General features: G+C 40.4%; 2 protein-coding genes across 2 annotated transcripts; one reads left to right on the top strand and one right to left on the bottom strand.

Annotated features, from left to right (window-relative positions):
- Positions 1-804: 804 nt before the first annotated feature.
- Positions 805-2,690, bottom strand: LOC108172626 (uncharacterized). The gene is made up of 4 exons (XM_029100354.2): positions 2,324-2,690; positions 2,099-2,221; positions 1,529-1,768; positions 805-1,437 (listed from the first exon to the last, which is right to left on the bottom strand). Exons 1-4 carry the CDS (start codon positions 2,615-2,617, stop codon positions 952-954), a joined length of 1,143 nt encoding a protein of 380 aa, XP_028956187.2. The 5' UTR covers positions 2,618-2,690; the 3' UTR covers positions 805-951.
- A 6,966-nt stretch (positions 2,691-9,656) lies between these two features.
- Positions 9,657-11,561, top strand: LOC103432434 (cyclin-P3-1-like). The gene is made up of 4 exons (XM_070819414.1): positions 9,657-9,711; positions 9,766-9,995; positions 10,658-11,065; positions 11,169-11,561. The coding sequence occupies exons 3-4, from the start codon at positions 10,665-10,667 to the stop codon at positions 11,425-11,427; spliced, it is 660 nt and encodes a 219-aa protein (XP_070675515.1). The 5' UTR covers positions 9,657-9,711; positions 9,766-9,995; positions 10,658-10,664; the 3' UTR covers positions 11,428-11,561.
- Positions 11,562-17,384: the final 5,823 nt, after the last annotated feature.

Genomic DNA, 17,384 nt, shown 5'->3' with positions numbered 1-17,384 from the left:
GGATTCATTTTCATAAGGATTCGACGTGATCATGGAGTGCCGGTTGTCGACTACCTGACGCCCTCCCCCTCCTCTTTTATCCGGGCTTGGGACCGGCAATGTAAGATAAACTTACATAGGCGAAGTTAAAAAAAAAAAACCAAAGAAAAGGATAATCTTGGTTTTTTTGGAGTACTTTGAATTCTAGGACTTTCGTTACATATGTCGAGCGGTGAGTGATTGTCATGTTTACTTTGTTTGGTTGTAGTTTTGAGAAGCGGACTCATGCATTTTCTGAAGTGATGGCGAAAACGAAGGACGTGATTTTGGTCTCAACTTTATCGAAATCTACTGAAACATTTATGAATTTCTCATCTCAAGCAGCATGTGATGCACTTTCTCCTCAGGATTCTGCTCAAGATCGCAAGTCAGCATCTAAGGACAAGAGAAAGAAGCTGTCCTGGTGGTTTAAGCAGTAGCTGTATTGGCTTAGCTTGTAAAACATGAAACCAGTAGTTTGGAAACCAGTAGGCAGTAGCTTTAGACATTGAAGCATAACTTTGGTTGGTTGTTAATATTTAGTACTTGGTTACCCGTGTGATGTATGTTTCCTTCCTTGAATGATGAGTCGTAACTTTCATGGTAGTTAATGAAGAATGTTGAATTGTAATATTCTTTGATTTGATATGTTTCCTTGCTGAGAACTGGTATCCGGAACTCGGTTTTGAAACTTATATGGAAAAAAGGTTGGATTATAAGATATTTTCCATTGAAATAACCTTAACATATAATTTGAGTGGGGAAACGAAGTTCCGAAAATCAAAGTAAAGCGATAATATAATTTCCATTGAGATCATGTACTTATGTTTCTGGTAAATCAGTGAAATCACAGAATAGAAGTCAATGGCATCAAAATTTACATCTGCAACAGTTTATTTCGAACCCGAAGAAACAATCTGCAAAACCATTCTGCTACTGATCCCCATGAGAACACTCATCATCAAGCGAAGCAGAGAACCCTAAAAGATTACTTCTTGGTGTCTGAGAAACTTCATTATCAGCCGCTGCATCACCATCTCCACCATTTGCCTCGTCTGCTGTCGGTCGTGGAGGAGACGAGAAGTCTAGGCACAACCCTTGTACAACTTGTTCATATGAATCAGAGAGGTCTTGGGAGGTGAGCTGGTGGTACTCCACAAGCTGGTGGAGGCATTGATTTTCCCTAACTAGGTTTGAATTTTCATTTGCTAGTCTTGATTTCTCGGCTAGCAGTGCCTCCAACTGAAGCCTCACCAGATCATCTTCCTCAAGCCTCAACCCTTTATCCCGCCCGTCTCGGAGCCTCCGATTCTCCTCCTCCAGCAAAACACAGCGCTCTTGCATAAAGGATAAGTCCAATCTTATCGACTTGAGTTCCCGGGCAAACGAAGCTGCTTTTGTTGCCATAGAAATCGCAAGCTGTAGAGAGATAAAGACACATAAGCACACAATTAGCAACCAACTCAAAACTCATCAAAGCTTTGACACTGAACAAAAGAGAGAAAACTACATTTTTCGCTTTCTTCAGCTTCCCGTCTCTCGGGACTTCTTGCTCATTTTCTTTCTGGGATTCATCTCCTTGTTCCTCTGAGCAATGGCTGTCATCGAATTTCCTCTTCAATCCAACATTGGAATCTTCTGCATTCTGCTGTTCTTCCGAATCCTTCTCTCTACTCTTCTTCTCCGAGTTGCTCAGGTGGTTATGGAATATCTCCGTCAATGTGGGTGGCTTAGCTAGACCGTTGGCTCCCTATATAAACACAGCAAACAAAGTAGTCCCATAAGCTCAAATCCCACCTGGGTTCGACTAATTTCTACAGTTCAGGCAATCAAAAAGCAAATTTCAAACATTACTATTTAGGGTCTACAATAAGAACACCTAAAAATACCATCATCGTCACCCATTGAGCGGTGTACTACACCTTCTGCTCGGTCTCATACGGTGTACTAAATGGATCATTTGTAAGTGTTCGCATTTAATACACGTTCGTACCCAAGAAAAATCGCCTATTTAAACTCTTTCCAATTCAGATCTGACATAAAAGTTCAAATCTTAGCTACAAATAGGGTAGAAATTTACCTGAAGAGCATTATCCAAAGTGTTCGAGAGCTGAGACAAAGTGTGAGCTATGGAATCAAACCCTCTCATCAAAAGCAATGAGTCTTCCTTCGTCGCTCTTGCTCGTTTCGATCCTCCGCCATTCTTTTCCCATAAAAAAAAATGTAATAACTTTCAAATTCACAACCACAGCAGAAAACCCAATTGAACAATAACCAAAATTCTACAGTAAAACCAACAACTCACCGTTTGAATTGGCCGAGACGGATCAACATTTGGTGGGTTCTGAGCAATTGGGATTGTGGAGCTGCGATCATCTAGAAGCGAGTCAATCCGGCTGCGGAGAGAGCTCCAGAAGCGCTTATCGGAGGAGGGGCTGAATACCGGAGAAGAAGAATCCATGAGTGACTGCTTGTTGAGGTGGATAGGCGATGGCGTGTCCACTGAAGCTGCCATTTTTGAGAGGGAACAGAGGAAAAAAGCGTAACGGCTAGTTTTTGGGGGTTTGGAGGGTGCTTGAGATAATGTGGGATATTTCATACATATATTCTAGTTTGATATGTCTAGAGGAGCCGAATGCCAACGTTACAAAAATAGTCAAATCGATCAATTTATTATTGATCTCAATATTCTTGACTAACAAAGGGAGTTGGCTTTTTAGGGGAAACTTTTCAGTTTGCTCGGAATACAAACGGTACACTACATGTTATTGTAAAATTGAAGGAAAGTTTCTTTTTTTTTCAAGCGTCCATCTAATTGTATAATAACTTATGACGCACCGTCCGTGTTCTGAGCATACTAAATTATCTCTCCTTATTGAGGTGGGGGATGGGAGGAATTATTACGTCTTACCCTAACATTTACGCGTGTTAATATTATAAACTCAACACGTTACAATATTATAAACTCAACGCGTGTTAATTATTACGTCTCTCCTCCTCCTCCCACTTCTCCACTCTCCTCCTCCCTCTCAACTTCTCACTCTTTCCTTACACACCTTGCAACTTCCAGGCGCTTCAATCATTGCTCATTCAGCATCAGGGCCAATGCAGGGGAGAAGAAAAAGGTCCTAATAGTCAACACCAACAGCGACGGGAATGCGGTGATCGGATTCTACTTCGTAAAAGAGTTTCTGGGTTCTGGCCATGATGTCACCGTATTGACAGTGGTGAAGAGAGCTCGGACAAGATGAAGAAGCCCCCATTTACCAGATTCTCAGTTAATATCTGTGCACATTTTTTTCACTAACAATATGTATTATATAACACATTTTGTATATCTTTCTAGATTTTCGGTGTGGGATTATTCTTAGAATTTGTTTGGAATTGCTTTTGTATGAAGTAGTTCTGCTAAGTACTTTGATCAGAAACACGCTGAGATATGCATTAGAAGTGATTCCTGAAGACGCATCTAGCAAAAGCACTTATATGATTCAGAAACACTTATTGAATGTGTTTTCTTTGTTTCTCTAAGGAAATTGTAAGTGCTGGAGGGAAGACAGTGTGGGGAGAACCTAAGAAGATCGGGACGATTTTCGAATGGATAACCTGAGAAGATCAGGACGATTTTCGAAGAAGCATCATTTGATTGTTGTGTCGGATAACAATGGCAAAGATTTGGACACCGTGAGTGTTAGACAAGTAGAAACACAGTTAGAGAATATGTATGATTGTAATCCTAATTATAGTTGTATTCCTAACTTATAGGGATAATGCCTTGCCATGCAAGGAATGTAATTATATATATTCGTATTCACGTATCAATGAAATATACTTTTCAGCCTATATATTCTTTTTCTACATGGTATACAGAGCAAGTTTCAAACCCTTGCTTTTCTTCAATTTTTTTTTATAGCCTTCCTCTGCCATTCCTTTTCTTCCATCATGGGAGACTCTAATAGCAATACCCCATTTTATCTTCACCATTATGATCACCCTAATCTTGTTCTTGTCTCCAAAAAATTGAATGGAGATAATTAGACAACCTGGGCGCGAGGTATGGAGATTTCCTTGAGCACCAAGAACAAACTTGGTTTTATTAATGGCGATGTTGAGGAGCCTTCCTCCTCCGAGGATCTCGATGTTCATGCCGTTTGGCGCCGTTGCAACCACATGATTCTTTCCTGGCTTCTTCATTCTTTAGAGCCTGATCTTGCCGAGTCCGTCCTCTTTTCCACCACTGCCAAGGCCGTATGGGACGACTTTCGCGAACGGTTCTCCCAAAGTAACCCCCCCCCGCATCTTCCAACTCGACCGTGAACTCGCCACCATCTCCCAAGGTATTTCATCTGTCTCCGCCTATTTCACTTGCCTTAAAGGCCTTTGGGATGAACTTGCCTCGTTCAACGAGCATTGCACTTGTTTTTGTGGCATAAAGAATGAACAGCAGTAGCTCATGCAATTTCTCATAGGCCTTAACGAATCTTTCTCCGCCGTTCGGAACCAAATTATTTTGATGAACCCTCTGCCCACTGTTCACCAAACTTGCTCCTCGGTTTCTCAAGCTGAAAAACAACGCTCGTTGGGCTCCCTTCGTTCTGCAAACCAACCTGCGGCCATGGCGGTTCGTGGCTCTTCCCGTACTTCCTCCGACCACCCTCATCTCCACTGCACCTATTGCAACTATGATTTTCACACCCGCGATACTTGTCACAGGCCTCACGGTTATCCTGTTGGACATCCCCTATATGGACAACTGTGGAGGCCACCCCGAATTTCCTCCACGTCTGCTGCATTTACTGGTTCCTCCCGCAGCAATGGCGCTGCTAATCCCGCACGCAACACCAGCGTTGCTACTGTCTCCAGGCCCAACAACAACCCTCAGGCCTCCCAGCCCAATAACACCTCCCAGGCCCGCAATGCTCATGTCTCTCCATTAGCCCATCACGTGCAATGCCAGCCCACTTTGCATGACCTGCAGGTTGCGATGCCCCACCTTTCAGCTGAACAGCATTCCCGTGTCCTTGCTGCCCTAACTGACAACGCATACTCTTCTCTTCAGGCCCATGCCGTTTTCAGTGATGATTTTGTCAAAGGTTTGTTATCTGTAGCTTCTCGTCATGGTCAATAGATCCTTGACAGCGGTGCTACTGATCATATTACTTATTCCGCTTCATGTTTGGTTAATATTTCTGCTTCGCATTTGCCACCTATTTCTTTGCCTAGTGGTGCATTAGCTCCCATTACTTTAACTAGCACTCTTCGTTTAAACTCCTCGATTAATTTGAAAGATGTTTTATGTGTCCCTAATTTTAAAGTGGACCTTTTATCAGTTGGTAAGCTTACAGATGGATTATCGTGTTCCGTAACATTTTTTCCTTCTTGGTGTGTTTTGCAGGACTTCGCAACCGGTTCTGCCAAAGGTACGCGATATCCACTTTGTAATTTTATTTCTTACCACCGTTTCTCTCCCAAACATCTTTCATATATTTACCCTGTCAGTCGAAATGTGGAGCCGTCTTCCCTTGTCAAGGTTGCCAGTGATCCTAATTGGCGTCGTGCCATAAATGAGGAACTTCAAGCTTTACATGCCAATGGTACTTGGACTTTGACTACCTTGCCCCCTGGCAAACTTCCCATTAATTGTAAGTGGGTGTACAAACTGAAGTATAATTCTGATGGTTCCACTGAGTGTTACAAAGCTCGCTTGGTTGCTAAAGGTTTCACACAGGCTAAAGGTATTGATTATCATGACACTTTTTCTCCTACTGCTAAGATGATTACTGTGTGTTGTCTTCTTGCTCTTACTGCTAGGTCTCTTCATCAGCTCGATGTTTATAATGCTTTCTTGCATGGTGACTTGCATAAGGAAATTTATATGTCTCCTCCTCCTGGTCTTCGGCAACAAGGGGAGAATCTTGTGTGTCGCCTTCACAAGTCACTTTATGGTCTCAAGCAGGCTTCTCGCCAATGGTTTGCCAAGTTCACTACCTTTCTTTCTGTTGGGTTTCAACAATCCAAAGCTGACTATTCACTGTTCACAAAAAAGTTTGGTACTTCTTTCACATCCTTGTTCATTTATGTGGATGATATTGTGATTACAGGCAACGATGTCAGTGCCATTGATTCTTTGAAATCTTTTCTCTATAATCATTTTCGGATAAAAGACCTTGGTGATTTAAAATATTTTTTGGGTATTAAGGTTTCTCGATCCAAACGTGGGATTTATATTTCACAGCGTAAGTATGCATTAGAGATTCTCAATGATTATGGTTTTATGGGAGCACGGCCCATTGCTTTTCCTATGGACGATACAAAATTATCTGATAAAGGAGAACTTCTCAAGGATCTTGAAAAGTATTGGCGTTTAATAGGACAGTTAATCTACCTCACTATAACTCATACGGATATCACCTATTCTATGCGTGTTTTAAGTCGTTTTATGCATGAGCCAATGATACCTCATATGGATGATGCGCTTCGTGTTGTTCGTTATTTGAAGTCTACTCTAGGTCAAGGCTTATTATTCTGTTCTGACAACCATACCAAGTTAACTGCATTTTGTGACTCTGATTGGGCAAGTTGTCCTATCACTCGCCGTTCGACTACTGGGTATTGTGTATTCTTGGGAAATTATTTGATTTCGTGGCGAACGAAGCGACAGAAAACTGTTTCAATCTATTCAGCAAAAGTGGAATATAAGGCTATGGCAGATGCTTGTTGTGAGGTAATTTGGCTTCGGTTTTTGTTGAAGGATTTGAACATTCCCTTGGTTGGTCTTTTTGTTTTATTTTGTGATAATCAAGCAGTGTTACATATAACCGCTAATCCTGTTTTTCATGAGCGGACTCGTCACATGGAGATGGATTGTCACTTTATATGAGATAAGATTGTAGATGGCGCTATAGAAACCAAGTATGTTGGTACGGCACAACAATTGGCGGACTTGTTCACCAAGCCTCTCGGGAAGGAGAAGTTTTCAACTGTGTTACTCAAGTTGGGAGTTCTTGACATCCACTCTCCAACTTGAGGGGGAGTGTTAGACAAATAGAAACACATTTAGAGTCTATGTATGATTGTAATCCTAATTATAGTTGTATTCCTAACTTGTAGGGATAATGCCTTGTTATGCAAGGAATGTAATTGTATATATTCATATTCACGTATCAATTAAATATACTTTTTAGCCCATATATTCTTTTTCTACAATGAGGTCTGTTTCTTCAATGCTTAAGAACTCAATTTCAACTAATATGTTGTCAGGGCCGTCTTGAGATTTTGAGGGCCCGTGGGAAACTTGAAAATGAGGCTGGTTGGAAATGAAACAAATCGTCCTAATTTTAATCTTCATACATATATGCCCTTGGCAGATTGGGTGAAGAGCTCTGGTGCGAAGCAATTCCTCTACATAAGTAGTGCCGGAATTTATAAACCAACGGAGGAGCCTCCTCATGTTGAATGGGTATGATTTCAATCTGCATTCCCTATTTCTCTCGAGCAAGACTTCCAGCCCATTTGGGATTGCTTGTATAAGAAGCAATTTTGCTCGTAAGCGTTTTTGTTAGAAGTGTTTTTACTAGAAATAAGACTTCATTGGATTTAGTTCATTTTTTGCAGGATGTTGTTAAAGCTGATGCTAGTCATGTTGCAGTAGAGATGTACATTGGAGAGATATTTGGCAGTTGTTCTTTTCGTAAAATGAACGCCCTGAGTTTTGGAGTTATTTACGATAATGTCATGGCACAGGTGTGCGTTGGGCTTTTGGAAAGTTGAGTTGGGATTTGGCATTGGGTTGAGGCATCTGAAGATATTTGGATTGGGCCTAAATTTTATTATTTACAGTTGAACTTGAATGGACAACTTCATGTACACACATAAACAACAACACGTGGTATTTCATGTCAATGAAACAAGGATATAAAGACAAAATTTATACATTGCTTTTATTTCATTGGCACGAAAGGTTAGGTAACGGTGTATCTGTGTCAATGATTAAGAAGATTATCTTTTTGTTTTATATGATATGATAAGTAATGTATACACGTCAATTGTCGTATTCAATGATTTACTAATAATACAATACACAAATGTGGTTTTCCTAAACTTTCACGACATAACAATTTCTCAATTTAATTCTGCACCGACATTATTTGCAGTCCATATTTCTAATGCGGTCGGATCCGACATCTGCTGGCTGTTCCCACCGGCCTGTAATTTCGGCCTGGAATTGAGGACTGATGAGGAGGGGATGCCAACAAAACAAAAACTTACAATAAACATGCAGTCTTACGTTCACTTGTCCCCTCAGCCCTATGCCAACATGGAATGTCAATACCATCTAGTTTCGCTCGTCACGTGACTTGTAAAGTGTCAAATATCATATGTTGTTGCCAGAAAGATTTGAGTAATATCGAGAGTGATGTCTACTTATGGTGAAAGTTTAGAATATCATTGAGAATATACCCATTTGTAATTGTTTCACTCAAAACGTTTGAAATAAGAAGAAAATCTTGAGTATAACTGCCAGACTAGACATTTCTAAAGTGATAAGTTATTTAAAATCCAATCAAACAGTAAAAACGAAAGGAGGAAGACAACCACTCACCCCACTTGGATGATGAATCATAAACGCATTTGAACTTAATTAACATTTGGGGATTAATCAAGATCCACACCTTATATTAATCCAATTCTCCTTCCAGTCACAATTTTTTTTGAAACTTTTTATTTTTGAAAATATTAGGTAGATAAATTTTTAGATCATTTTTTGCAGATTATATGATGTGGCAGTTGATGGTTAAAATCATTTTTAATAATTTAAGGAAGAAGTTCAACCAAACAAAATGTGCTCTATAAAAAATTATCTAAAAATATGGTGTAGCATCACTTTTTTTTAAGTATATATTGTTGGTTGCCAATCATTATCATTACAAGTGACCCACTAAAAGGTGTCATGTGGCATTGTCTGGCTGGGGAAATAAAATTATATTATGAATTTGGATTATTCATATTTTACTTAGTAAAAGATACAGATGGAGATCCTCATTATGTAGGATAGGAAATAAATTAGGGTTCTTTAAGAAGATTAAATTTTTAAATAAAATTTTGTAAATTAAATAATATAGTTGTTGATGATTGAAAATGTTAATTAACGTGCTTATTTCAGATTAATGACACAATATTTAGTTTTGCAAATTTAATTTCTATAGCTTTGTCCAAAATATTATACAATGTACATGCATGTATTGTGTTCGATGCAATAACTTTTTTAGTTTCTATCTAACGAGAAATTATGATGTATAATGACAATTTATTTGATATCTCTCCATCTCTCATCTTACGTAATGGTAATGGACCTAATGATTGTATTACTATTAACACTTTCCCTTAACGTTTTGAAGGATGTAAATTGTAAAAACGTAAAGTTAAGTTTTCCTAACTTTTAATTACATGGTCTAACTAATTTTTAATTACATGGCCTAGTTTTTAATTACATGGAATTAAATTTGCAAAAAGATAAATACTGAAATTTAAATAACTAGAAGGAAAGAAAAGGAAAAGGAAAGGTATAGTCTTGGGGGTCCCACTTAACAACCGTGAAGGCAAGAATAATAAGAAGTCTTTTGCATTTGCAGCCCATTCCTAATAAAAATTGGTGTTGAGTACACACCGACACCTTCTTTTTGCCAATTCCATGTGGAGAGAGAGAGAGAGAGAGAGAGAGAGAGAGAGAGAGAGAGAGAGAGAGAGTGAGTGAGTGAGGAAGAGAGGGAGTAGTTGTAGATGTAGCATTGCCTTTGCCTTGGGGATTCCATAGAGAAAGCAAAGCAAAGCTCTTTCTCTCTCCTCTCTATCTCTCTATCTCTCTCTTTCTCCTCCTGACTCTGCAGCAGATAATTTGCATAAAAGAGATTTGGCGCCAGAGAGAAGGAAGAAGAAACTCCATGAGCTAATATTGTTCTGCCTTTGCTTGTTTTCATGTAAGCAAAACTCTCTCTCTCTCTCTCTCTCTCTCTCTCTCTCTAAATTATCCTTATATGCCCTGCATGAACAGCATTGTTTAAATTAGTGACTGGAATTTGGATATTGCATCTTCTGGTTTGGGATTTGATTAAATTTTGATGAAAAGGTTTATCCTTTATATGTTTCTTGATCAGATAATTTGTGGGTTGCTCTTGGTGTGCTCAGTTTCTTGATTTCCTCTTCTGGGTCTGTTCATTTTTCATTTGTAGATACTTTGATTCTATGACTTCAAATTCTTATATTTTATCGAAAAAATTGTTCATGGGATTCAAATTTTTGAAGATTTGATGATAAATTCGTATCGAATATATATATTTGGACATTTTAATTATCTCAAGTTGATAATTTTAGAACTAGTTTCATGCTAGTATTGACCAAAGGTGACAAATCAACCCATTGAATTGTTAATGCATACTCGTTAAGACCCATTTAATTTGATATCACCATAATATAGAGGTGAGATTGGTAGTGGTGACGACGGTGTAAGGTGAAATCAAATTAAATGGATCTTAATGAGTAACCATTAATATCCAATGGGTTGATTTGCCCCTTCTAGTTTTGACGAGTAAAGAAAGAGGGTAGCAATTTCGTGTTTGCTAATCGATGTTTTACTTTCCAGCTTGAATATGGCAACTTTAGCACTCGACAATGAAATTGTAAGCCCTGATGTTTACCTTTCCTTGGGGCTCAAGACATCGGGCAAAGGCGTGATGAAAATTCCGCGGGTGCTGTCACCTCTCTCGTCAATTCTTGAGAGATATGTTCAAAGGAACGAGATGCTATTGGAGACAACAAAAATTAAACAAGTTATAACCATATATCATGGTTTACGAGCACCCCCTCTGAGCATTCGACAATATATTGATCGCATCTGTAAGTACTCTGGTTGTAGCCCATCGTGCTTCGTTGTTGCACAGATCTACCTTGACCGATATCTTCAGTGCATGCAAGTGCATTTAACTTCTTTCAATGTTCACCGGCTACTGATAACAAGTGTAATGCTAGCAGCGAAATTTATGGATGACGCGTAAGTTCTAAATCTTAGAATCAGATTTATGTGGATCGTTTCTGAACACGATGTTTTTGTTATGTGAAACCTTCTGACATTAAAGATGAACGCGGTTTTGCAGATTCTTCAACAATGCATACTATGCAAAAGTGGGAGGAGTGAGCACAGCAGAGTTGAATAGGTTGGAAATCAAGTTCTTGTTTACCATAGATTTCAGACTGCAAGTTACTATAGAGACATTCAATAAGTATTGCTCTCAACTGGATAAAGAAGCTACAGGAGTCCAGATCGAACGCTCGATCCAAGCTTGCAGGATCAAAGAGAATTGGTCGAAGTCAAAAAAGAAAGATTCAACTTACGTTCACACAGTTGCGAGATGACACAAATTGTCGTATCATCTCAGCGTTTATTACACGAATTTTCTGAATTCCGATTGAGTTACAAAAAATCCTATTGTTTGGTAAAACACTTGAGTGAACAATAATTTTAGTATCTCGCTTTCGTTTTGTGCAAAGTTTTGGTTTCCATTTAAGTATCCGTCTCGTCAATCGACATCTTCACTCCAAGATGAAGCTGGTTTGTATCTTTCGTGGCACCGGCATCTTCACTTGCCTAGACTGTGATACTCCATGAAGATGCTTAACTTGTGTTTGCAGCAATTTTGGATTCTTTTGATATCTATAGAGTGACCTTAAAGCCTGACTACTTGCCTACCACCAAGTCGTCCCAATAAAACATCATCTGGGGGACTCTCGAGTGCAATCCAACCAAACTTCCCTTTCCGAAAATCCGAGAACACACGAAATGCCCCTTGATGACTATCCATCCCCATTGAACATGTGAACGGCAAGCTTCTGAACAAATCTGCAATTACGAATATATGGTCCTCTTTGACAGTTTGCAACGCTAGGAGAAGGCCGAACATTATCCCAGTTATCCCAGTTACTCGTTGTAAGTTTCGTGAAATTGAAATCTCAAAACCAAAAACTAGAAGAATGTACAAGGAACCCACTGCACGCAGAAGAAGTCCTTTGGCTCTGCGTTTGACATTCACATCTGCTGCTAGCGATCTTGCTAACCGGCTTAGTTCATAGCGCCCTGTACTTGCCACGTCAAAGAAACCATCATCTGCCATGAGCGTTTTAAGTCGGGAAAAGAACATTTAGTTAGTACTCACGTCCAGAACTTTTACTTAACTTCACTATGAAGCGGAACATATTAATTTATGACACCTCGTCCGCGTCTTTCTATTCCGTAGCCACTTGTTCTTCATACTTGTTATGCAACCAAAAGCATTGTTGTATATAGCAACAAGAAAAGACCCCCAAACCTTTTTTCGTTTACATGTCCATTGAAAACATGTGGCTCTTTCATGTTTCTGAATGGTAACAAACCTTCATTGCGTTTGCTACAGAAAACCCAAGAATTTATCCATTCCCATATTGTGTGAAGGTAAACAAATAACTCTTTTCTGTTTGCTACAGAAAACCCAAGAATTTACCCAACGAATATGTTTGAATACCCATCTCTCTCAAACCGTTAACTTAAAATAGTAGAACATCGGCTACCTGCAGACATCCACCATCAGCAATCATCAACCCAATAACCTTGGTTTTCTTTTAACTTTGGTAGGACTTCTTTGATATAAAAATTTGGAGAAATCGAATTTTTTTTTTTCATCGGGTCTGATTCATTGCCTTCGTAACTCCCATTTCATATGTCTAATTCATTTGTTTCATCTTGTTAAAAATCGATTGTTTTCTTTACAAACATGAGCAGTACTCTGTAAGGTTTCTCGCCGAGATTGGTGTAAATGATTTTTTTTTCATGTTAAAAATTGATATTTTTTTCATCGGGTCTGATTCATTTGCCTTCGTAACTCTAATTTCATATATGTCTAATTCATTTGCTTCATCTTGATAAAAATCAAATTTTCTTTTGCAAACATAAATGGCATCGGCCATGGTGATTGGTGTATACGAAGGGAGACGCATGAAAATGTTTGAAAGAGTTGCAAGGCTTCTTGCCGAGATTGGTGATATAAATGTGTTTGTACTATACTTGACCAATCCCGAAATTACTGAGCACCGGTCAACGTTATACCGTCAAGGACCCATAAGAGTTTCCCTCCAACCAGGAGGCCAATCACAATGCGACATGTGTCGACATCAGAAGCCAATCACAGCGCGACAAGTGTCAACATCAGAAGCCAATCACAACACGACATGTGTCAATGTCAGAACAAAGCTAGAAACTCTTCTATAAAAGGAGATCATTCTCCCACAATATTGCCTAATGTCATTGGTACTAAATCATTCACTTTACTCACTAAAGGAGAGTTTGAACATATGTACTTGTGTAAACCCTTTACAATTAATGAGAACTCCTCTACTCCGTGGACGTAGCCAATCTGGATGAACTACGTACATCTTGTGTTTGCTTCCCTGTCTCTATCCATTTGCATACTTACCCACACTAGTGACCGGAGCAATCTAGCGATGGTCACAAACCTAACACTTTCTGTTGTACCAAAGTCCTCACTGATTTTGTGCATCAACATTTGGCGCCGTCTGTGGGAACGACACTTATTCCCACTCTCTTCAGCTTTGACAAGCTGGTTTCCACCATTCGTACACTCTCTTTTGACCAGGCATCCCTCTTCAACATGGGGAGCGAAGGAAGCCACAGCACACAGAATGACACCCCTCTTGCACCTATTGCGAAGCAATGAAAGAAGGAAGGAAAGAGGGCTACTCTTCAAGCTAAAGTCGATGAGCTAGAAGCTCAGAACAACAAGATAGCAATGAAGAATGAGGTCCTTCAGGAGCAGTATGAGAAGCTCTTTGAGACGCTCCACGAAACTAGGCGTACTCAAACACGCGAGCTCGTTGCCCCTGTGGACATCAACCATCATCTGGGTGCCCCCTAACACGGAGGGTCACCTCCATTCGACATGGGTATCCCTGATGAGGAGCGAGCTAATCATCAAAACATTGATCAAAATGAGACTTCTCTCAACCCAGATGCTTCGACCCGAAGCAAGAGAAGTGGAGGAAGACACCTTCTTGCAGAAGGGTTGGAAGGATCGAAAACCGTTTATCGTGACTGTCGAGGCTTCCTAAAGCAACGTCGAGAGAATCCCCTCCACATATGCTCGAAGATCAATGACCCAAGAGTTTCTGAAAGACTCGGTACCATCCCACGACCCAGGCTAGCTGCCAATCTAGGGAATGAACGACAGGTCCCAGAGGAACATGAAGGTACAAGGGACTCTGAGGTATTCTGACAGACTCGCCCTAGAAGTTAGTACGGCGAGTCCAAGTAAAAACCACACGCCCTTGCTCAAACTTTCCTACTTCCAAGAGGCGATGGAAACTTACGAAAGAAAATTCCAGTGGTACATGACTCCACTCAGGATCCCCTTGTCCTACAGCTCTTTGAGGAAGTAAACAAGTTGAAGGCCGAACGTTAGGCCGAGATACCTGACTGGAACCAACCCAGGTCTGGCCCTCTCACAATGAGGATCCTCGACACCCCCTTCAAGCGAAGACAAAACAAAAGCTTGGTTTACAACTCTATACTGGAAGGGAGGACCCGATTGAACACCTTAACCTCTTTAAGTCCACCATGGCATATCGGATGCACATCGACGAAGAGCGATGTCTTCTCTTCCCCTCCACCCTCTCTGGCGGAGCTCTAAACTGGTATTGCCGTCTTCCACCTAAGACAGTATACTCATTTGAGGAACTGAGGAAACTGTTCATCTCTCAACACATCTTCCAGACCGATCGCTTGCATTATGCAGATGACTTGTACACTATTCGCCAGAAGCCGGACGAGTCACTACGAGAGTATGCCGGTCACTTCAGCCATGAGTATTCTCGCTGCGCTGAGGCAGATGACAAGATCGCCCTCAAGGCCTTCATGGCATGCCTACGTGATTGTTTCTTCAAATACATGATCAATGCCACCACTTGGAAGACTTACTCTGAGGTGATGGCACAGGCTTACAACCACGCCTCCGCCGAAGTAAGGACATACCAAAGGAACCCCCATATGGTTAACCCCTATCAACAAGTGGGAAGTGGAAGTCAAGTTCTACCAAGTTAGGAGATCTTGGCCATACAGACACCCATTGCATCATCTCCTGCCTCATTTAGCTACTCGCTAAGTCACCAAACGTATCTGTCTCTTTGTAAGAAGAAGGATTTTTACTCTCAGCAAGCCCATTACAACAAGAGGAATAAAAGTTCGTATCAAGACAACCAGGGGTGAACATACCGTCGACTATTATGACTATGGGGCCAAGCCTCACTCTTTCAAAGTGAAGGACTAGGTACTGAAGGAAATGCTATTATAAGAAGGCATACACATTACAAATGTTTTGACTCTCAACCGCTTGAGATCTTTTGTCACACAAGCCATTCGGCAAATATTTAAAGAAAAGGGAATTCAGATAGCTTCTTCTGAGCCTTTTGCGTTCCTAGCACTGGAACACTTAGTCTACGCTGACCTAACCTTATACTCCAACTCAGAGTTTCAACATGCGTACTTTGACACAAAGTATGTGATACTAAGTATTACAACCAACATGGTTCACATATCAAAAGCATGGATCCCTTCATGCATAGCAAAACATTCATAAGCATCATTCATATCAATCAACATAAACATCATACATTCCAACACATTCATACATAAACATCATACATTCCAACACATTCATACACAAACATCATACATTCCAACACATCCATACATAAGCCAACTGTGCTTCGAAATGGTTCAACATACTTTGTGTCATTCGACACTTGCTACAATGTGCCTCGACACGTTGCCCTTATTCTCACAAACCAGGTGATGGAATGTGAAGAAGGAACTCATCTTCATGCCACCAACCAGGTGATGAAATGTACAATCCGTACTCTAATATCATTTGGCAACTTGCCACTCATGCCACCAACCAGGTGAAGAAGGAACTCATCTTTTATGCCACCAACCAGGTGATGAAATGTCCAACCCGTACTCTCCTTCATGCCACCAACCAGGTGATGAAATGTACAACTCGTACTCTAATATCATTTGGCAACTTGCCACTCATGCCACCAACCAGGTGAAGAAGGAACTCATCTTCATGTCACCAACCAGGTGATGAAATGTACAACCCGTACTCTCCTTCATGACACCAACCAGGTGATGAAATGTACAACCCGTACTCTAATATCATTTGGCAACTTGCCACTCATGCCACCAACCAGGTGAAAAAGAAACTCATCTTCATGCCACCAACCAGGTGATGAAATGTACAACCCGTACTCTCCTTCATGCCACCAACCAGGTGATCAAATGTACAACCCGTACTCTAATATCATTTGGCAACTTGCCACTCATGCCACCAACCAGGTGATGAAATGTACAACCCGTACTCTCCTTCATGCGACCAACCAGGTGATGAAATGTACAACCCGTACTTTAATATCATTTGGCAACTTGCCACTCATGCCACCAACCAGATGAAGAAGGAACTCATCTTCGTGCCACCAACCAGGTGATGAAATGTGATGAAAGGTGATGAAGGAACTCACATTCGTACCACCAACCAAGTGATGAAAGCAACTCACCATTCATTCCACCTACCAGAAGACGAGTGGTACAACTTCTACATGTGAACTCCTAGCATTCACAAATAATCAAAAACCCTCAAGCTTGACAACTCAACTAGGGGAGCACTTATGCCCAACAAGAGTTATAGTCACCAACAAAGTCTTATTGCAAGCCAACAATAACTTCAGTGCATGGCATATGAAGATCAAGCTATTCAGTCCTCTTACATCTGGTTCAGACATTTCTCATCTGTAACAATGCAAACACTACAACTCGTAGAAAGCTTCACACACTCTTGATCAAGACAGTGTGAAGCAAAACCAATTTATGGTGCCAACAAGAACTTAATCAAAAGAGTTCAACTACAACTCGTACAAAAGCTTCACACACTCTTGATCAAGACAGTGTGAAGCAAAACCAATTTATGGTGCCAACAAGAGCTTCATCAATGCAGGGCAACCACAATTCTCAAAAGCTTCACACACTCTTGATCAAGACAGTGTGAAGCAAAACCAATTTATGGTGCCAACAAGAGCTTCATCAATGGAGGGCAACCATAATTCTCAAAAGCTTCACACACTCTTAATCAAAACAGTGTGAAGCAAAACCAATTTATGGTCCCAACAAGAGCTTCATCAATGGAGAGAAACCACAATTCTCAAAAGCTTCACACACTCTTGATCAAGACAGTGTGAAGCAAAACCAATTTATGGTGCCAACAAGAGCTTCATCA

The sequence above is a fragment of the Malus domestica genome, chromosome 03 (assembly GCF_042453785.1).
Source record: "Malus domestica chromosome 03, GDT2T_hap1".
NCBI classification, from domain to species: domain Eukaryota; kingdom Viridiplantae; phylum Streptophyta; class Magnoliopsida; order Rosales; family Rosaceae; genus Malus; species Malus domestica.
This window is presented reverse-complemented; position numbering and strand designations above follow the sequence as displayed.

Bases quoted from the DNA above. Each gene is read 5' to 3' on its own strand.
- LOC108172626 (XM_029100354.2), bottom strand. From the start codon at position 2,617: ATGAAATATCCCACATTATCTCAAGCACCCTCCAAACCCCCAAAAACT. The intron at 2,222-2,323 runs GTGAGTTGTTGG...TTATGGGAAAAG, and splicing joins CGTCTCGGCCAATTCAAACG to AATGGCGGAGGATCGAAACG. The intron at 1,769-2,098 runs GTAAATTTCTAC...GTGTTTATATAG, and splicing joins CTTTGGATAATGCTCTTCAG to GGAGCCAACGGTCTAGCTAA.
- LOC103432434 (XM_070819414.1), top strand. From the start codon at position 10,665: ATGGCAACTTTAGCACTCGACAATGAAATTGTAAGCCCTGATGTTTAC. The intron at 11,066-11,168 runs GTAAGTTCTAAA...GCGGTTTTGCAG, and splicing joins GCGAAATTTATGGATGACGC to ATTCTTCAACAATGCATACT.